General features: G+C 37.3%; 1 protein-coding gene across 23 annotated transcripts in view; it reads right to left on the bottom strand.

The window, feature by feature from the left end:
• The window catches only part of lrrfip1b (leucine rich repeat (in FLII) interacting protein 1b), a 42,021-nt gene that overhangs the window by 11,007 nt on the left and 8,062 nt on the right, over window positions 1-22,952 (bottom strand). For 4 of the 23 annotated variants that reach the window (XM_079628347.1, XM_079628336.1, XM_079628343.1 and 1 more), the window contains exons 2-12: window positions 11,338-11,424; window positions 8,353-8,370; window positions 8,057-8,104; window positions 7,508-7,552; window positions 6,664-6,714; window positions 5,406-5,471; window positions 2,903-2,947; window positions 1,758-1,823; window positions 669-746; window positions 283-312; window positions 33-158 (exon numbers count right to left, since the gene is read on the bottom strand). In XM_079628347.1, coding sequence (XP_079484473.1) covers window positions 33-158; window positions 283-312; window positions 669-746; window positions 1,758-1,823; window positions 2,903-2,947; window positions 5,406-5,471; window positions 6,664-6,714; window positions 7,508-7,552; window positions 8,057-8,104; window positions 8,353-8,370; window positions 11,338-11,424 — 660 coding nt within the window. The remainder of the gene's footprint in view (window positions 1-32; window positions 159-282; window positions 313-668; window positions 747-1,757; window positions 1,824-2,902; window positions 2,948-5,405; window positions 5,472-6,663; window positions 6,715-7,507; window positions 7,553-8,056; window positions 8,105-8,352; window positions 8,371-11,337; window positions 11,425-22,952) is intronic. The other 19 variants (XM_079628355.1, XM_079628352.1, XM_079628342.1 and 16 more) reach the window with 15 other exon arrangements.

Raw genomic sequence — 22,952 nt, 5'->3', positions numbered from 1 at the left:
ATAATTTAGTATTATGAACACACCAAAACTACCTTCATTTCCCGTATGGAGGCCTCAGTGTCAGCTGAAAGCGAGGTATCGCAGCTTCCTCTTCGGGATAACCCTCCACCCAGAGATGCTAGAGTGGCAGCCGAGAGGGTGGAGGCTGTCCTGGAACCCTGAGGATGTAGTTTAATTATTTACTTTGTCTGGTGGATCACTTTGTAGCGGTATTATTTACTGTGATGGATTAAAAATTGTGTTTGTGCATCTATTAAACATCCTCAAAATGATTCTACTGACCTTTTCCAGGAAGTCTGATCTTTCCTCCACCTGTATGAAAAATGAAACATGTTCAGCAGAAGCTACGATGTACAATCATGCAGTCTCTTTATACAAATCTACAGTATAAATGAGAAATACTTATTTAAAACAATAATGCATCAGAATTGGGGCATCTATAGATATGTTCCATGCTTTACTCACTAGAGGGAGCACGACACAAACAAGATTCATGCTAATTCCACACAATAGCCTACTGAATATTCCAGAGTGAGCAACGGGATATGCAAAGGAACAGGAGAACAGGTCAGTTTTTGCCATGGATCTTCATGCGTTACAGAGATGACAGACTTGACCTTGAAACTGCAGTACTAAAGCTTGGTCAGTGATAGAAATGGGAAGCTCACCACTGGACTGGCACGGGCTGAACTCGCCCTAGATGAAGCCCTGGAACTGGAGCCCAGAAAGCCATTGTAGTCTGAAGGCTGACCAGAAAAGCAGGTATAGAGAAAAAAGCAGAATAAGATGGAGCAGATGTTAGCAGAAAGAGAGTTAGTCAGTTCTGAGCATTAGAGGAAAAATATGGGAACTGATAAGTATAAAGTTTAAAGAAATGACACAGTACCATATACACTACTGTTCAAAAGTTTCTGGCTAGTACGTTTTTATTAATGTTATTGAAAGAAGTCTCTTTTGCTCACCAATAAATTCAGAATGCATTTATTTGACCAAAAATATAGTAAAAAACATTAATATTGTGAAATATTATTACAATTTAAAACAACTGGTCCTATTTTAATAAAATGTGATTAATTCATGTGATCCAATTTTCAGCAGCCATCACTCCAATCTCCAGCCACACAATCCTTCAGAAATTATTCTAAAATGCTGATTTGGTACTAAAGTAACCATTCTTATTATTATCAATGTTGCTAATGATTAATTAAAAACAGCATTTATTTGAAACAGAGGTCTTCTTTTATAATATAAATGTCCTTACTGTTACTTTTGATCAATTTTATCCATCCATGCTGAATAAAACTATTCATTTCTGGGTGGGAAAAAAGCAATCTTTTAAACAGTAGTGTAAAACCATACCCATATTGTGGGTCAAAACACACACAGCATTAGCAGGTATCTGTGCGAAGCAGAGTCAATAAGTCTGACTATTAAACGACCATATTTCGACCACACATAAAAGACAAAAAGATATTAAATCCAAGATGATTAATCGTCAAATGCATGCTTTACATACATACACCAACAGTCCCAGTCTACTGCCATGCAGGCATCCAAACACAAGAGTGGGAAAAACAGAAGGGTGGAGACTTCCAAACTTTCCTCAGAGAAGCTCATGACATAAACAGACAGAGACAACACCTAGTCAAGCCTGTGGTCTGAAAACAGAACCATGCAAGAAGCTAAACAAGCCCAGACTGGCATTTGGGTATCAGGTCATGCCCTTTTCAGAGGGATAGGTAAAAATTGGGCCTTACGCCTCTAGCGCTGGAGCCACTGAAACGCCTAGTGCCAGAGAATGAACTCTCTTCATGCAGTGACCCCTGCAGACAGAACAGAACACCTCACCATACTACATTCACCTCACACACTCGATATCTCTCAGACATAACCATGGACAACACAACAAACAGTTAAAATAAAGACCCTTAAATGGCCGCTTTATGTATCCAAGATGGTTCACCATCATGAAATGTGATCAAACAGGGCTGCTAGCAACCAGAGAAGATGTACTTTAAACACATTATGAGGAGGAAATGCTCATGACATACAGAGGAGTTCAAAGAAAGCTTCTTTGTGTGTTTACAGAAAGTTAACACATCAGCCATCAACTCTAATGCACTCTGATGTGTTCTGAGCACTTATGGAACGACTACATAAAGAATTGCTTTCTGCGTTAGATGTCTGAGCAAGAGGCTATGGAACCCATTAACTTGTCAACACAAGATTCTGCGAATCAGTTTACATGCAGGTATCTGCTCAAATGAGGGATTGAACACACACAAGTCCATAAATGAGATAGTTTGCCCAGAAATTAAAATTAATGTAATCATTCTGCTCTAATATTGTCCCAAACTAGAGATAGAGATATCTAGCAGAATGTCCAAGTAGCTCTTTTCTAAAATGAAAGCCCTTGTGAATTTTTTTTTGTTTATTGAAATTAAATAAAAATATATACCGGTAATATATTATAAGTTGTAATTTATACAAATATTAATATATTTTAAATATATTATATAATATAAATATATTAATAGTTAAAATTATAATCAATTACATTACATGTGCTTTAGTCAACACATAACATACTTCTCTAAAGCACAACAAAAGAGTATTAAATATAATGATTGTACTTTAAAGGAAAAAAATTAACAGCTGTCATCATTCACTTTCATATTATAGAAAAGAAAATTTTGAACATTCTGCTAGATCACTCCTTTTGTGTTCCACACACAAAAAAAAAATGTCATATGGGTTACAATGAAAACATAATCATTGTAATTTTTGGATTAACTATATCTTTAAGTTCATTACAATGTGTGTCATGTATTCAACAAGATGAAATAGAGTTAACGAACAGTCTGCATGTTAGGTTGCATGCAGATGACAACTGGAAACAAACCCTGTGACTTCTTGAACGGGGGGGTTCACTAAAAAGCGCAGAGGGCTAAAAACAGACAGAGAGGGGAGGAAGAAGAATATATGCTCATAACATTTCATTTAAATACTATACATACTTCAAGTAAAAAAAATATCTCTCCCCTAAATAAATATCAGATTTTATCAAACAACTTCCTACAACATCCTACCAGCAATACTGCACCACATCTTAAAACAAGTATAGACCAAAAAAAAAAAAACGACAGCTTACTTTTGCAGCTTTCTTCATTTACAAAAGTATTTTTTTCCATTCTTTTTCTCAATAGGCATTTAAATTGGGAAGAAAAATTTGCATTTTACTTTTTGTATTTGCTTGTAAGTATTAGCATTTAGCTACATTCAATCAAAATAATGCAATTCAAACATATACCAGAAATAGTACTGTATATAATCCGGCAACACTTAAAGTGACTCCCCCTGTAGTCAATAATTGTATCCCATAAAACTCATCTTTGATCACCAAAATTACATTTGTAAAAGTTTTTTCCCTGAAAAAAGTTCTTCATGCCTTAAAATATCTTGAATGTAACTACACCCTTGCCTCATTTAGTGTACGCGGTTCTATGAATATGCAAATTACCCCTGCCTCCACTCACTCACACCAGCTCAGAGATCCACAGGTTGACGTGATTGGTTACAAAGTAGTTTGTGACTTCAGAAACACCAGCAATTTCAAACTGCGTTTTTGAGACTGTCTTTTGTTCACTGCCGTTTTAGGGAGAAAATACTCAATTGTGTTGACTTACGAATTTGCACATGGTTAGTCTTAAAGCATATTTAAAACACCACACAGACATAATATAACAACATTAAAAACTTGATTTTTATCACAGGGGGACTTTAACCATTTTTTAACATGCTATAATTTTGGATTTACTAATTTCAACCTTCAATACTTTTTAAGGCAGAAATTAAGCTGCAGAAACATTTACAGATGTTTGGAAAATTTTGCCAGCAAAATAAAAAATAGTTTTGATAGGAATCCATGCGCATGAGGGCGAAAAATTACATTGCATTGGGTTCCAGTTTGTCAAAGTAAGTTCTGGGTGAGCGATGCTTCATACATCGCTACACTATTAATAATGGACTTTTCACAAAATTTCATAGAAGTTTTGCTATTGTGGTCGCACCTTAAGATGCCGTGCTAGTTTCAGTAACACGACTTCTCTGATTGGTGGATTTCACAGTGCTATTGTGGGTAATGTAGTACTTAAGAATATACCGCAATATACAGCTAAATGTTTTGTTTTTTAGTTAAGTTAAAATCTAAATTTCAGACCTTTGGATTCTAGACTTGCTTATATGATCACTTCCATATTTTTTAATCACAAAAACTTAATACAGTTTTAATTAAAATGATTCAACCCCCATTGCAATTCAGGTTTTTTGGCAACATTTAAAGACTTTCGGGTGTTCGGGTGACAAATGTTTCAAGTGGCTTCCCAAAATCAACTGAAAATGCAACTTTTAATGACTTCTGCAGTCTCAAAATTATTTAACCCCCTGAATAGAATCCCTCACAACAGCACAAATGGGCAAAACAGGTGTTGTCTCAAGCACACCTGATGCAACTAATGAAGGCTTCATTAGTTGCAGCAGGTTTGCTTGAGCTAGAACACATGACATACCTGAGCTGGCTAGGTTTGTTGTTGAGTGTTACTTTTGACTGCATGTTAGAAATATGGGTAAGTCAAAAGAATGGCCCAAAAAGTTAAGAGAAGAAGTCCTGGAAGATTCTACAAGTGGCCATCCAGTCACCTGATTTGAACACCATAGAAAATCTCTGGTGGGATTTGAAGATGGTGGTTGCAGCACACAAACCCAATAATATTACTGAACTGGAGGCCATTTCTCATGAGGAATGGCTTAAGATTCCTCAGAAACGCTGCCAGAAGCTGGTGTCTGGTTATACATCAGGTGCAGGTATAACAGCAAAAGGGTGTTCTACTACATACTAAAGATGCTTGACATGAAAGGGTTGAATAATTGTAAAGCATGATTGTAAAGCTCTTTGGGTGTACAGTAGTACAAATGAGAGCGCTATATAAATGCCTCATTCATTCATAATTTTGAGACAGCAGAAGTCATTAAAAGTTGCATTTTCAGTTGAATTTGGGGAAACCACTTGAAACATTTGTTGTGCTGAGCTATTTCCATTACTTTTGATTTGTTCATTGCAAGTCAGTGAATTTTGCCAATAAATCTTATTTGCAATGAAAGTTGAATAATTTTGATTACAACGTCTATTTGTCTATCAATTTGGCTATTTTGAATGATTTTTTTTTTCCAGAAACCAACAGTTGTTGTCGACTGACAGTTGTTTGAAAATAAGCGTTCCTGTGAGATGAACGAGGAAAGGAGCGAGCAAAATGAAGAAAGGGTTATAAGATAAAACAATGAGGAAGGGAACTCATTCTAAAGGCAGGAATAAAGAGGGATTGCTATGGATTGTGAGAGGGACAGACCCGTCCATTTTGTAGTCTGGCTGAAGGCAGACTGCTGGTGCTGCTGCAGAGATCTGTGTGGTTACCCTATGGTAAGCAGAGGAGGACAAAAGAACAATGTGAGAATGAGAAATAAAAAAAGCCCCATGAAAATAGCTGAGGTGACAGATTGTTGCACAAGTGTGAAGAAGAATGAATGAAAGAGGGAACAAGCAGTGAAAGGACTCTGTGTGCAAACGGCAGTCGCACAGAGTCTGGATTCTTTATTTACCAATTCCATCAGCTATTTTACTAACATTGTTTCTTTCTGCATTTCACTGATGTTTGGTTACACTACAGCTCAAACGTTTAGAATAGGCTAATTGCAATTTTGTTATGTTTTACAATTTAAAATAACTTTTCTATTTTAAAATGTGTTTATGTAGTGTTTATTCTTGTGATGGCAAAGCTGAATTTTCAGAATCATTACTCCATTCATTACTCTTCAGTGTCACATGATCCTTCAAAAATCATTCTTATATGCTGATTTGCTGCTCAAGAAACATTTCTTATCATTGTCATTGTTGAGATTTTTTTTGCTGCTTAATATTTTTGTGGAAACTGTGATATACTACCATTCAAAAGTTTGGGAAATACTTTTATTCAGCAAGGACACATTAAAAAATTAGGCAGAATGTTACAAAAGCTTTCTATTTTAAATAAATGCTGTACTTTTGATGTTTCTATTCATCAAATAATCCTGGAAAAGTGTATCATGGTTTCGACAAAAATATTAAGCAGAAAAAAACTGTTTTCAACATTGATAATAATAAGAACCATTATTGACCATAGGACTGAGCTAATAACAAATTAGACAAATTTCTGATGGATCATGTGACACTAAAGACTGATGCCTAAAATTCAGCTTTGCCACCACAGGAATTCAAATTATATTAAAATAAAATTTAGACATTTTAAAATTATTTTAAACTGTAATAGTATTTCACCATATTACTGTTTTGTTTTTTTTGTTTTTTGTTTTTTTATGCAGCCTTGGTGAGCATAATCATAAAACAAAATAAAAAAATTCTTAATTAAAATGATTCCAAACTTTTGACCAGTAGTGTAAGTCCTGAATATCTGTTTTTATTTAAGTGACATAAGAATAAAATGAAGAGAAAGTAAACTACCTCTCTTCAAATTGTGTGTTAAACAGTAGAAACTGGTATAAAATCTCCAGTCTTTTTTTTTTAATTGTATCATCCAAAAGCTTTATATGAGGAATCACAGGTATACTAACCCTCAAACTCCCCCGACTGCCAACAGACATCCGCTCCTCATCATCTGAAATCTGAGACAGGAAGACAGAGAAAACAGGGAGGTTAGAACTGTGCTTTGGGTAAGCCATGCTTTTCTGTATGCCTGAGAGAATTACATGCAATACAAAAAAATGTTGTCAGTGAATTATTAAAAAATAATTATTATTACAATTTTGTGTGTACCTACATATTTTGGGGTTATAGTATTCATAACTAGCTACGTATATAGGCTATATAAAAACGATGGAAGCTTGTTTCCACTACAATAAAAACAAAAACAAGGTTATTGCAAGGTTATATCTCACAATTCTTACTTTATTTCTTGCAATTCCAAGTTTATAACTTGCTATTTTAACTTTTTGTTAAAAAAAAGTGTGTGTGTGTGTGTGTGTGTGTGTGTGTGTGTGTGTGTGTGTGTGTGTGTGTGTGTGTGTGTGTGTGTGTGTGTGTGTGTGTGTGTGTGTGTGTGTGTGTGTGTGTGACACAAAGTTTTCAAATTGGAAGAGTTGTATGGACTATTTTTATGACACTTTAATGGAGTTTTATGATGCTTGAAAGCTTCAGTCACTGTAACCACATGGAAATTACCATGAAATTTAGTTGTTTAACATTATAAAGGTGATTAAGTGATTTTCATTTTTGGGTGAAGTACATCTGACATCTGTTATGAACAGCACACTACAGGCCTTAGCAAAAATAAAATATTGGAAGTGAGTGATGAAGAAGAGGACCGAATGAGGAAGAAGGGGAAGAAAGGGAACTAAGGAAATATTTTTAAAAAGGGAATAAAAGTGTAGGACAAAACGCAGATGCAGAGATACAGACCGAAGTATGTCTCCGAGAGTGGCGGGAATACCGCTCACTGTCCTCCTGAAAAGCAGAGCGGGAAAAGAGGACAGAAAGCAGGAAGTTTTAGGTCAAAAGGTCACATGGCTATCAAACACTGCAAAAACTGAACAACAAAGCATGCACTGAGAGATTACGCTGTCTGTCATATCACGGTTTATTACAGGGCTCAGACAGGGTGTCTGGAGGGGTGGGAGGGGAGGGTTGAGTGCTTTAAGATGTGGGTCACGCGACCGCCCTATAATCCTGCTGTATGTTATGACCACCTCTACTAAGCCCTAACATGTCAGATGGGCCTCCTGCCCCCCACTGCTCCAATAAAGCCTGTGAAATGAGGATCAGACACAGACTGCCTAAGAGACATGCAACACCAACCAATCACATTTCATTCTCTGAAGGATACACTGTGATAGTTAGGGTTTGATTAACTGCATTCGGGACCTGTGCTGTGCGGGACCTGTTTCTAATTCGAATTCTATCTTTGGCGGTCTATTGCATGCAGCAGTGTGGTATAATAACAGGTCATACCATCCACTGTTCAATATGGCCCCATTTGTTGTCCAGCCCATAGTATTTCTGGTGCAGAGAGGAGGAGAGCAAGACGATCAAATGAGGAAGGGTTATAATGAAGGTATAGGAGGATGTTAAAAACAGGTTTGCAAGAGAACTTGGTTTTGAGATTGGTCTTGTTTATTTCTTCCTCAAGCTTTAGCTGTATTTTTATAACCTGATGTTCATAAAACAATGCAAAATACTACAGCTTATATTTCTAATGCTCAAATATGAGGACTGTTAGAAAGACATTATGGAGGGACAGATCTTACCTTTTGCGCTTGATATATCTAATTAAACAGCAGGGAGACCAGGATGAAGAGAAAGAAAGAAAGTGAGACAGGAAGAGAGAGATATAAAGAGCTTAAAGGAGACTATAGGGATCATTTGTAAATAAATCAGGATAGAGCTGGTATAAATAATAAAAATCTGTCATTTGTATAACCTGCACACCATTTACACAACCCAAAACATTATCAAAACCCTTCTAAAAATGATGCTGATTCAAAATGCCAAAAAATGTACAATATCCTGGATCATATTTAAATTTAGCAATTGAGATGCACTGAACGTTCTCAGTCAACAGATTTCAGCATTAATAATAATAAAATTAATAATAAGAAGAAGAACTGTTTCAGTTATCAGCATAATAAAATGTTTTCTGAAGGACCATGTGACACTGAAGACTGGAGTAATGGCTGCTGAAAATTCAGATTTGCCATCACAGAAATAAATTACATTTTAAATTATATTAATTATAAAAACATGCTCACTCTTTTAAATTGTAATACTATTTTCTGTTTCAGGAAATAGTACTGAATCAGGAAATTTTACTCAATTATTTACTGTTGCATTGTATTTTTAGTTAATAAATGCAGTCTTGGTGAGCATAAGATACTTTTTTTCAATTAAAAAAAACTTTACTGACCCCAACCTTTTGACCAGTGATGTATTATCGGTCCAATATACAGTATATTTGAACAAACACAATAGCAGAGAAGAGATCAGTTTACTAATACAGACTAGCAAAGGTTAACACCAGCACACACACACACACACAGACATACTAGGATCCATGATCACACGCATCCCTCCTTTTTTTTATATGCTAAGCAAAACCTTTATGCAACAAAAAGGAATATTTATACTTTTTTTTTTCTCTGCGTCACAACTTTAAGATGTTTAAATCATGAATAACTGTGTTTCTGCTCCAGTTTAATTGTGAGAGTGCCTGGTACTGTACTTTAATGCTTATGTGGTTTATGAGAATTAAAGAGAATTCACACATCTTTCGTCCTGGAGAACCATTTCATTTTCAAACCCTATCTGCAGGTTAGGCTACATTATAAACTTATTACGAATGAGTGAATGAATCATTCACTAAGCTAACTCGTTCAAAAGCACTGATTCATACACCAAACCAGAGGTTTTCAAAGTGTGGGGTGCGCCTCCCTAGGGGGGTGCCAGAGCATAACAGGGGAGGCGCGGCGAGTGGTAAAAATGAATAAATGTAAAATGTAAAAAGTTTAATTGTTATTATTCTTGAAATAAGTCCTCGTTTACACTCCAGGTCTTGGTGTCCAATTCTGATTTGTTACCTTTATCCGATTTTCCGTTTACATGTTCTTTCAATTGTAGGCTATCCGATTCATGTTACACTTGCCATCTGAAACATCGCGCATGCTTTAAAGGGTTAAATTCTCTTGCACAGATGGACGGAGATGAACGTGAAATATGCTTGATGCTAGCTCTGCGATATGCAAATTTCGCCAAACATCACCATGATTTTGAGGTGGAGGAGGACGAAAACTAAAAGTAACATCATTGCAGCCTGCATGCTACTGCAACTGAAGCAGCTTCAGGTATTGTGTGCGAGAGAGAGCTCAGGAGGACTGGTGGTGGGAGCATATTGTGTTTAAATATTGGCTTTAACGAGGAGCAGTGAGTCCGAAATTTTAGGATGAGCAAGCCAACCTTTGATATGTTGATATGTGTCAACGTTTGTCCACAATGCTCTCCTGTGATGTTTCGTCGGGCCATCCGTTCCTTTGCAGATGCGCGTCGGGGTTGTTCTCGTCATTTAACCGCCTCAGAAAATCCGATCTGCCTGTTTTTGCCAGTCGCAGTGGCACATATCTGATTTATATCTGATTTATTTCCACATATGAATGAGGCCTGAAACCGATCTCGAAATATCCGAATGCATACTTTTTTTTTCCTGTTTACACGGTCATAGAAGACATCCGACCTGTGTCACATAGGCCTATGAGCAAAAAATCGGAATTGGGTCACATTTCACTGATAGACAGTGAAAACGAGGCCTTACTGCACTTTTCATGTTAACACAAACAATAATAAAAGTGAGGAGTTAAGAGTCTGACATTGCTATTTGTGTGTGTGTGTGTGTGTGTGTGTGTGTGTGTGTGTGTGTGTGTGTGTGTGTGTGTGTGTGTGTGTGTGTGTGTGTGTGTGTGTGTGTGTGTGTGTGTGTGTGTGTGTGTGTGTGTGTGTGTGTGTGTGTGTGTGTGTGTGTGTGTGTGTGTGTGTGTGTGTGTGTGTGTGTGTGTGTGTGTGTGTGTCAAAAGGGAGGCCCACTGTCTTAGACTTTGAAAACCCCTGCACTAAACAATTACTATATGTTACAACTGTGTGCTGAATGAGACATGAAACAGGTGATTCTGCTTAAGCTTTTTTTAGTTTTTTCATTGGTGGAGCAGAAACATAAATGTCAATATTGCTTTTAAAATTGATCAAGTACTAACACTTTCTCCTCTATTCTATCTTAAAATATATATATTAAACAAATAAAAAAAACTACGTTGGATTGAACTGCGAAGGGTCATAGCACTTTGTCCTACTGCTAGTTGAATTGCTATTGTTCTATTGTTCTCATGTGTAAGTCGCTTTGGATAAAAACGTCTGCTAAATGAATAAATGTAAATGTAACTCAATAATAACTTATTGTTTACTGAACATTTAAACTTCAACGTTACCAGGCAAGAGTGCTGTTGTTCTGAATATCAACAGGGCTGCAGGCATTAGGCACAATATATTGAGCATTATTCTGCGACACTTATTTAGTATTATTTAATGATACAATATATTTACTAAATTAGTAATTGTACTCTTGCTTGTATGGATCTGCTTAAATAAAGCTTAGTGTGAAAATTATTTGTAGAACCATACAACACAGGCTATTTGTTAGCCTAAGAAGAAACTAGAACTGTAACAGTCTGCCAAACAGATTATCTCCTGACCTCTTTCTGTTGCCTCTCCAATTCCTTCATACGGATTTCTCGAGCTTCTGCCCGGGCTGCACGTTTAGCTGCCAGTCTTGCCTCCGCCTGGTAGAAAAACAGAGAGAAAGAGAGAGAGGGAGATAGATTCAGAGTCAGAACTGGCCATTACAGAAAACACTGATCACATAAAGCAGTTTTTTTATATGAAAGTTAAGACTATTTACCAGTGTCAGTGAGAAAGAAAATTTGTATGACAGAGAAACCCCCTTTCTGCTTGAGTTATATGCAGAGCAAATGCTAAAATTGAAGTTGAGTGTTCTTGGAATGTAATCTAATTAAGCTATTCACAGACTTTCTGTGATTAATCCATTATAGTTTTAATCTCATCATTGACTTGAGGGGGTGGGAGTCCCATGGAAATGAGTCCCTATCAGTAGAACCATAACTAAGATTAAGAATGTTAGAAATTACTGTTCTACCTATAAAGAAAATGTATGAAACATAACAACAACAAAATCATCATGATGGTCAAGGAAAAATAGAATCGACTGTTATAAAAGAATCATTAATAGATGATATTTTAAACACAAACACCAATTGTGAACTAAAGTTACCACTAAAGCACGCACACACACAAACTGTGCCAGGAAGGAATAGCTCACTCACTGCCTCCAAGCTGCCATTTCCGGTCAACAAGTGAAACCCAAAGCATAACTGAGAAATAAATGTGGGTCAACAATCCAACTGATGTACATAGTTGTAAATGCTTAATACATACAAATAGCAAGTTTTGGTCCTCACACTTCAAATGTACCAGTGGTTTAAACAGAAGCCAGATGAAACAGTAGCCTACTGACAAACAGGAGAAACACTGTGCGCAACGACACTGTCACAATGCGTTACTATGAAGATAAATGAGTAGCAAAACTCGAGAGCACGTATATGTGAATTTGAGAACTTGTACAATAAATATTTGTACTTGTACGTGAACATTTACACTCACAGCTCCAATGTGAGAACCTGTAAAATAAAAATCTGAATGTTGAAATTTGCACTCGCAGACAATAGTCACAACCTGTATTCTGAATTCGAAGCTGCAGACAAGTAGTCACAAATGTGTAAAATGCCATTCAAGAAATACAATGACAGACACAAACTTGTAATATATATTTGCATTTAATCTTACATTCACATTCGCAGTACAACCTCAATTAGGCACTTGCAACTTCAAGTCAATCTGTCACTGGCGATTTCAAATTTCGCGCCTTGACTTTTTCTCTTTTCGCAATATATAAGGTGCAAAACTAACTGCACTGCAACCATAGACAGTAAAAGAAATGGACACAGCGACCCCATAGATTTCAATGGAGAAAAGTGAAGTCATTTAGAAGCACTCACTTCCTGATGGCTGGGCGAACTGCGCAGCCTCAAACTGAGCTTGACGACGTAGATGTGACGTGAGCAACCTGTCTGACAGCTGTAGGTCTTGTAGTAGCTGTGCCGAGAGAAATCTGAATCATTCCCTTCCGAATCTTGCAGAGACAGAGAGCGTGAGTAGGAGCTGTCCATGAACTAGCAGCAGGAGCAACTTTATGATGCTCTATGGGCTTCTCCCTTGACTTTATGCCTCCACGTCCCTCCGATTGCCGCGAGCTTCTCCTCCTGTCTATGCGGTAATTTCTCTACTGTGCGACAGAGTCGCATGGTCATGACGCAATCGTTAGCCTATTTTTAACAAAAACTGCTTCTACGGGGCCATGACGTGATACAAGGTAATGGAGCCTTTTATACATTGTTGTGTTTCTTTAGAAATAAATAATGGACAAAATGCCTCAGATGTAAAGTTATTCGCTGTCAAAGTGACGCCAAAATGAATGGGAGTCAATGGAATGCTAACAGCAGGTGATGGCTTTCTAGCCAATAGCTGCCCCTATGGAAGGTACACTTTCCGGGTGCTGGATTACCCCCTTGACTGCACCTCAGTGGTGGCGAGAGAGAAAGGGGGGGCAGGAGCGGGGTGTGTTGAAATGAGCCGTTTTATTGGTTTGGTATATTGGTATAATTAACAAGTCCGCACTTTGGTGACGTCATGTAGTGCAGACCTATAGGGTCAGAGAAATCACATTTTGTCTTATCTCCATGTCAACTACACAGCCTGATTTTACAGTTCTATATTTTTATATTGTGTACATGCCACCTGGGCATTAGACAATAAATACATCATGCTTATTTAAATTATGTATACAGTTGTACATAATAATACATAATGTTCCATTTGAACTAAAATTACAATTTTAACACATAATGAAAATGTGCATGAGTTTCAGATGAATTTACAGGTTTCAATATTCATACTACGTTTACATTTGACTCAGTAAAGCCCTGACATTCGGTTCTATTTACTTTATTGAATCATAATGTGATCGTATTATTATCGCTATTATTATGTTTGAGACATCAACCACTGGTCGATGACCATAATGTTAAACTGTAGGTACCAATTGGTAAATTGTACACCGTGGTCATAAAAACCGTAATGTATCCTTATAAATATTTTCTTCTCAACCATGTTAACAATTGTCCTTGAGCAAAATCTCCTCCCATCCGTTATCTGATTGGCCATTCGCAAGGATTCCTGGGTACTCAAAATGTGTGGAGCCTGCATCCATGCGGGCTTCACAGAAGACAGCTTCAAGGGTACAAAGGGGGCACTGCTGAGCACACTTCAGAGCATTAAAATGATGAATGGGATGGCCTACGGACTCGTAGACTCAGCGCGTATACACAATTTAAGTCCACGAGACTGAAAGTCCACATGAAGTGCGCCATTTGGGAGAGGGCCTTGCCGCCTTTGGTGTTTACTGTGCATCCCCGAGAATGCGGGTTTCGTGACATCATCGCATACAGTAGAAGTCCCATTTCATTTCAACCAATAAAACGCCTCCTTTGATCAACCACCCCTTAAAAACTTCACATACACACTCTGGGGACAACAGAGACTTATTTTACATATTGTAAAAAGGGGCATTATACCACCCCTTTAAAGAAGTAATGGAATAAAATTACAGTATTTTTATTAAGCTTTAACAATAGTGCATTTATACTGGGGGGGGCTATCAATGTGTGATCATGCAGATTCACTGATCTCTGATCAGTTTCTACACAGTTTAATACATTTTAATGAGACATTAATATAATTAAAAGGAATAAAATAGTCTCTTATTGGCCTGTTTAGCAGAGCCATAAATAGAACAAACAAAAAAAAGCACTGAAAATCAATAAAAGAATGCATATCATGCATAAGTTAATAGATTTTACTTTAAATAAACATTTGCAATGTGTTTGTAAAAGGTGTTTTTATGCATGTTTGGCCTGAGTTTTGTTGCATTTCCACTGTTCTGAAAAGCAGGCGTCACCACCGTGTGGCGTTTCGAACACTCCGAAACAGTGAATCATTTTCCAAAGCAATTGGTTCAACTTTGAAAAGCTTCGTTTCTCCCATCACTAGGTCAAAACACAGGGCATATAATCCAAAAAGGCAACAGGGCAGAAAAACACAGGCAAATAGTAGAAGCTCAAAAACATGACACGAGACATCAGGAAGAGAGCGCTCAGATATGCGGTATGACACATACAAGACTTCGCAACCCAGACAGCACAAGTACGTCTGCAAGATATCTGTTAAAGATCACTTCATCTGGAAAGCATCTGCTGTTTACTAACATCTGATCGTATTTAATATGTCAGTTTTACATACATTCTAAATCATAAACATCTTAAAGACATTTTCTAAATATCTATTTTACATCTGACGGGAAACGTCCTATAGACGTATTGTAGATGAGCAAACACTCTAAAAAATACATCTTCCAGATGTAAACACACAAATCAAATAGACGTGATGCATGTGTGCTGTCAGGGAAAGTAATGTTGCTGGGCGGTGCCATGGTTTTATGTCAAAACCCGTCAAACCAAAAAAACTTACGTTTTTAATAATTAACAAGATAAGGCAGTTTGGGGTGTGAGTGTGTGCAGAAAATGTTAAAGAAAGGAGAATTTTCACAAAGAAGTGGATTCAATGAATTATGAATATGTACTGCCATTGTGAGGATAACAAGTAATCAATATAAAAATGAACTGTAGTCTGATTACAAGTATTTTAAAATGTAATATAATCTAATTACAATTAAAAGTACTTTTTTTATCTGATTACGTAATCCAGATTACCGGTACCTGTAACCAGTTACTACCCAGAACTGCATAATATATTGTATAATGTGTAAATTACAATATGAATAGAGATCATTGGTGGCAATGGGAAGTTCAAACGAGGCAATCAAACCTTTGTGTGAAAACAGCCTGTTTCTGTTGAATGAAATTGGTAAATTCCATTGTGCTACCTTTTTGTTACCCCAAGATTGTTTATTAAAGTATAGCATAAAATATTTTTTTTATTTGAGTTCACCAATTTTTTATTTTAAGCTCCGGAAGAGCAAGTGTTTTGTTGTGCATGCAATATATCCAGACAGCATAGGCTAATGCACTGTATGAAGTCTGACTAAATCTCTGAAAGTGGACAGCATAACAAGCTTGCTGAGGCGACACAAACAGACTGTTAGAAAGCAGCTCTGTTTCTTTTGTCTGAACAAGTCACAATTCATTGAATAAGGGGCTTCAGACAAGCCTCTGGCCTAGATCCTGCCAACCACATCCACTGGCCTGTCAACAGCATGCAGGGAGCTGGAGTTCACACTGCTCAACAGAGCAACTCTCACTCTACTGACTATACATAGCAATGGAAAAATATAAACTGTATACATGTACATGTATATTATCTTAGCTTCCGCCAGGAAAAAAAGTTCACTACAATGTACAAAACTGCATAGCAACAAGACAAACACTGCAACAATATTACATTAATATTAACAATGAAGTCCTCTGAGGTCATTTTCACCAGCATCAATAACTGAGGCACAAAATGGCACCAGTTGTGTTTCTATAAAAGAAGAAAGAATACGCAGTGAGTGTAGCATCTGTTTCAGTTAAGGCCAGTTCACATCAAGACAAATGTATGATGCAAAAATTAGGAGTGATAAACGTTTTAATTTGAATGAGCGACTGTTAATGCATCTACTCAGGCCTACATAGGCTACAGTAAACATTTGGAAAGCGTCAATGTGACAGATTGTTTTATTGATAAGTGTTCTAATCTCTTTTCAATCACACTGTTAAGAAAACTGGCCAGCCAATGACATTTGTGTTTTTGGTCATATGACATGTCTTGGGATAAATAAATAAAATTGCTGCATTCAAAATCGCATAATGATTAGTTGGTGAAAAACTTACTTCACGAATCACGACTGTTGAACAAGTATGTTCTATAGCCTAGTATGAATGTGTGTAGTATGAACAGAATTGACAACGCAGTGCTGAAGTGCCAACTAGCCTCTCACTATGGAGGATCCCTTTACCACTCTACAGATAAAGCGTTGTGGGAAAATTCGGTCCGCGTACCTACCCCGAAGTGATAAAATAAAATAAAATTCTGTATCAAAATTTATAGGCAAGACAAGTATTTTGTTTAGGTTTGGTTTGTAGGGAATTACAAACCTGCGCACATATATTCAAACGCATAACTACAGAACTAATTTATCGCGTTTCTCACAGGTTCGCGTTTAAAGTCTGTTTAGAGAGAACGGTGTCGTCTTAGCGGCCCCTAATTTAATAACAAATGATCATTTCGACGAAAGTGAATCAATCAAAACTAACTTTAGCTGGAAAATAAAATTTTATAAATACAATGGATTCGTACATACTACTCGGCTCATGCTGTTTTTTGCCCACAATGTAATATGCAAGTAGACATATTGAGAAGCAGCAAATGCCTTGGTGGCACTAATGAACAGATTATTTAGCTAAGCTACAGAAATGGAAAGAATCTGCAACTGGCTCTCTTGTCTCTGCACTATTTTATTTGGTGTTATTTAATAAACACCATAGAGAATACAAAAATCTGAATGGCTGTTTGAAAACATAAAACATTTTTCTAGAAGCGCCACCTACTGTCAGAGAGAGAGAATTTGCATTTTTATTCAAACTGGTTCAAACTGACAAATCCCATGCAAAATGTTCACCAATTTTTGTTCCAAACAATTGCGCTTCTGTGTAAAGGCCTTTACTTATTATAAGTGGTCTGATATGCACTGTTTACATGGACAATTTTAAATATTATGAAATATCAGACTGCTGGATTGTGCCCAACCAAAATCGAGTTCCAGAGACCCATGCACTAATATGTGATCTCCATATTGTGAAGTAACCATTCAGAATCTTTCTGTCATTTTATTTATTTTTTGTGCATTTTCAGTTTTACCATAGTATAGTTAATAATCCAGGTGGACACAGTGGTTATCATGATGAGCATATTTTGTAAGAGAAAATTAACAACCCAGCTAGTCAACAAGTGTATGGTAAGCAGCAATATTAGGCTGAAGATTCTAATGGACAATATTAAAGAAACAAGAAGAGATCCTAACCACAGTTTAAAAAACCGATAGCCATAGTGTCTACTGAACTACGGCACCAATAATGACCAGTTTAAACACATGCACATGCCAGTATCTCCACAGGTTAAAACCCTTTGATCAGTGACTCAGCATGAGACACGTGTATGCGATAAACTGGTGCCTTATCAGTCATACCAGACTTGTGTACATTCTCTACTTAAAAAGACCCGTGATTTTGTTGGTTTCATGTATTAATGCAGAACTAAATCGTAGTGAAATAACATTATTACTACTAATGCAATATTAAGCTTCTTTAATAATGAAAGGCCCCAGCTTCACTGATTGATGCCGCTGTCATACATAAATGATTTCTAAAGCGCTAAATCTTTTTGCAAGTACGCTCTACCAAAGAGAAGAAAGAAATACAGTCATTGCAATCTGCGTTTTTCTTCTTTGGCTGGATTCCTACACTGGGGGAGCTAAATTTTGAGCTTTAATGCTCAGTTTCTGGTTTCGTTAAATACCGCTCTGTAAAAACAGACTACAAGTCACTGCTATTAGAGGGATTTGAGGTTCTGTCAGGAGAAGACAGAGTGCCTGTCCTAGATCAAGCATGAGCGTGGCAGAATCTGACAGATGTTCCTTTCCTCCTCAGCTGTGTCAGGACCCTGCAGGCCTCCCTATGGAACCATAAGGAACTAGATTCTTTCAGAGCCAGGAAAGAGATCAACTCTGTGAACTCGCATAATATTGCAAGTTTGTGGTTATAGTCCTACTCCTACACATTTGTACATGCAGTACAGTACCTGGCGTACTGTCCAGGTAAAGTAGCCTACTTGGGCGATGTCAGGGTTAGAGTGCATGTCTAGTTTAGACATTTTTGAAAAAAAATAATATAGTCTAACAGTTATTGATTCTTCCTTTTTTATTTCAGATGATGACTATCCCATTATTGAAGATGTACTGTAGCACAGGTACTTCCACCCATACTGCAGTTCAAGATGAGATGCCCAAGAGTTTGTATGTGCTTGCAAACACAATGATGGTTTCATTAAATAATAGCGAATCAAATGAGTCTGAAGATGAAGTCATTCAACCACCTGTGAAATACAGTCGGGGTCAGGGTCAAGGTTATGGAATTGAACTGTAGGTGTCTGAACTGTAATATTTATTTAACTGTATTCCAACCTTGAACTCCCAAGAGTTGGATAGTTAATGTTGATATGTCTGAATAATTTCCCTACATAGTCTTTTTCAGTTGTAATTAGTTTATTGGGTGTATACATTTTAAAGTTTAATAGCTGTGGTTCAGATAATATAATAACTTATACTACAGGGCCGTTGAATGCTTGAATCTGATTGGTTGACGAACGTTCTGAGGTGTGCAATTATTTTCAGGGAACCGCACGGCTAAAGTAGTTCCAGGCAGGTCTTGACCTCATTACAGTTCCATATCACTTCGCGTAGTCAACCGTAATAACGGACAATACGATACAATTCATAACAAGAAAAAGCTGCAGCCCCATGCGCTTGATCTGCAATTTTCAATGTCTAACTTCACAATCAATGAAAACATGCAGTTTAATTTTAATAAATAAAGTAAACAGTCCTATTCATAATCAATAGAAAATTAAACTGAATATTTAAATAAATTGATAGTCCTGTTGCACGGGTTTTCGTAATTATTGAAGATAATATAACAAATAAATAAAATTGATAGGCCTATACTTGTTAAAAGGGCTTTGTGTTTCATTTATTAGTCTTCTAGTCTACTGTCACTAATAGAAAAAAAGAATGAACAATTAATTAAAACGAATTGAATTAATAAATAAATAATAATATTGACGCACATGCTTCTCTCTAAGGCCGGTTATGAATGTAATTTGATACTTATGTTATGACTGATCATGCACGCGTTTTCAGCGCGTTCAGTCTATGTTCACAGCGGTGTTTAAAATCTGCTCCATTCACAGTCAGAGAATGTTTCTAGTCGTTACGTGTGTGTCCAGCAAAGTCTGCTATCAGCGGCTCAAACCTCCGTTACTAACTCTAAAATTACGTTTTGGAATTAGCAACGGAGCATGCAGTTTAGATGCGCAAGGAATTAGTCCTACAAACAAGAGCGTTTTAATGACAAAAACTTTACAAACGTCTTGAAATACATCATCTGAACAATATTTCGAGGTGTGGTAACTGTAGTATAAGCGGAATAATTGACTCCAGGCCGTTGAATTATTATAAAAATAATGCACACCCGAGGTATAACGGCCACTCCGCTTCGCGTCGTGACCGCATTACCACCTCGGGTGTGCATTATTTTTATAATAATTCAACGGCCTGTCGTCAATTATTCCTTACATAATAGCTAAGAGAGTATGTCATTTATAAAATGTCTCTTATACAAACAGAAAATTAGTTAAATAAGTTAAATATATTGAATGTCATAATACACAGATATACACTTAATGTTCAAATGTTTGCAAGTGGTGTGTGTTCCTTGGGGTCAAAGTAATAATTTTGTATATTTTACATGCACAATGACTAAAATAAGACTTATACCACAGCAAAGAATGCTAAAATAATTTAGAATACTGTTTCCATGGTAACACAATGTCCAATTTCAAAACGGTTTTCACAGGATAAATTTTGAGTTCGTAAGCTTCCGAATGACACCAAATTTATGATACCCAAAATATTTGATATGAAAAAGGCAATATATAAAAGAGCGGCAAGCGTCCCGCTAGCAGGATGGTGACAGTTAAATAAACCATGTTTTTCTCAAAATTCCGTTCCTGAAAATCATAATTTTTGTTACCGACAAACAATGAAATAAATAAAAACAGATTTGGAAAGGGCTTGAAACCAGCTTTCATATGGTATCAGGTAAAATAATAAAAATGTAATAGGTAAAATTTCACCATGTGATGGGTTTTCCCAGATCACATCACACACATACACACACACACACACACACACACATATATATGTATTAGTCCATGATTCAAAATGAAGACTGTAATACAACTCTCTCTTTCCCCCCCCCCCCCCCCCCCCCCCCCCCCCAATATTTATCTGGCACAGGTACAATCAGGATCAGTAGTGTGTGAACATTACATTTCTCCATTGACTCTGTAACTAAACATTCATTAGGTTCTAAGATGATTTGTGCAGTCTCGAACCCTGATTCTACATCTGACACATTAAAATATGTTGCTTTGTGAAGCAAAATGTCTATCATAATCCAACCACATAGTTAGTATTCAGAAGAGTTTAATCTTCAAGGAATAATGATTCAACTACTTGCACTTACAAGTAGATTCTGTACTTGGCATAAACTATAGTCTGGACTTGGGATGGTGTACTTATTTGTGCGTATATATTTGCATGTGCAAATCTCTTCCAACCATCACTGAGATCCAAGGAGGGAGAGGGGTAAAATTGATTCAAATTGCTGCAGTGGAACGCCTAAATATCTGAGATCATGCTTTGGCAGGCCCGTGTGAATGAACTTCACCTCACAATCCGCTCCAGGGCAGACCAGCTCAGAATAGACTCTCTTTCAATTAGACAATCCAATAACAAAATCACCTTGCCTTAATGTATTCTTGATCTATTGTATAGAACTTCTAGCATGGAAACATTTATTAAGTTTGATATGCAGTCCACCTGGCAGAAACGAAGTATATGCAGCTGTGGTTCTGGCCCAGCACATTTTAACTTACACTCTGGGTGTCTTTGGAACCATGAGCACACATTAGTAATAGCCTCCAAAGCAAACAAGCCTGTACCTCACAGCCATATTTAACATATGTGGCTCAGAGCAAGAGTGCAAAATGAACTTTGCATAGGGACTGATGGAACAAACAACAAGAGTGTTCCTCCTCCTCAACAGTCTTGCGGAGGGGTTCATTTGAATATCAATGCTGAAAAAATACAGTTTGTAACACTCAGTGAAATTTGTTAGGAAAATACAAGCAAATCATTAAAATAATATTTGTATGTGTCGTAGAAAATGTTACATTTATTGACTCTTGACTTTATTTAAGCTGATTCAGTAGATTTTTCTAATATTACAGTTTTTTTCAATTGCTTACACACAAAATTAAAAATTTGGCTCATTGTGTCAAAACTCAACACACAAGATTTCTTGACACAGCACTTGGAGATCAACATCTAACTGCCAATGCAAAATAACATTCTGCAATCAAAACATAACACTTTAACTTGAAAAGGCCCTCTTCGGATCGATAGGAAACACACATGCACATGCAATATAAACAGTCAAAGCAAACACAACACACAGGTCAACTGTACTCAAGACACTGCCTACATTTGTAGTCTGTAAACCGTGTTTATTTCCACAACCAAAACTCAGTGTACAGGTGCAGAACTACTATAAGTATTGAACATCTGGTGTAGGTGTTTCTATTGCAGGTCCATGTCAGGGATCTCGTCGTCGATTGGGGTCGGGCCACAGCACCTCGTCCACATCACAGGCAATGTCTTCCCTTGCCAGGCAACGGGGAAAATATCTCTGTGTGTGGCGTATCCACCCATGGATCGACCCCACCTCGATGTCCCCACATGCCTCCTCCATCGCTCGCAGGAGCGGCACGCGTACATGTGGTAGGCGGTCATAGACCTTCCACCGCCATGCCGAAAAGAATTCCTCGATCGGATTTAGGAACGGGGAATAAGGGGGCAGGTGCAACACCATGAAATGGTCGTGGTTGGCAAACCAGTCCCGGACCAGAGCAGCCCGGTGGAAACTGACATTATCCCAGATGACAACAAACATGGGCTGCCCTGGTCTGTCCTGTGTGACCACATCATGTAGTGCATCGAGAAATGCCAGTAGGTGTGCAGTGTTGTAGGGTCCTAGGGTGGCATGGTGATGGAGGACCCCTTAACCACTAATGGCGGCACACAAGGTCATGTTGCCCCTGCGCTGCCCGGGGATGTTCACGATGGCCCTTTGGCCAATGATGTTCCGGCCCCGACGTCTGGTTTTTGCCAGATTGAACGATTGATTAAATTACAGTAACACTGGAAAATGTACACTAACACTAGACAATTTGCTGTGTGGGTACTGTGCAGTCCTTTGGCGTTAATTCAGGACATACCTGT

Source organism: Phoxinus phoxinus, assembly GCF_949152265.1.
Source record: "Phoxinus phoxinus genome assembly, chromosome: 11".
NCBI classification, from domain to species: Eukaryota; Metazoa; Chordata; class Actinopteri; order Cypriniformes; family Leuciscidae; genus Phoxinus; species Phoxinus phoxinus.
This window is presented reverse-complemented; position numbering and strand designations above follow the sequence as displayed.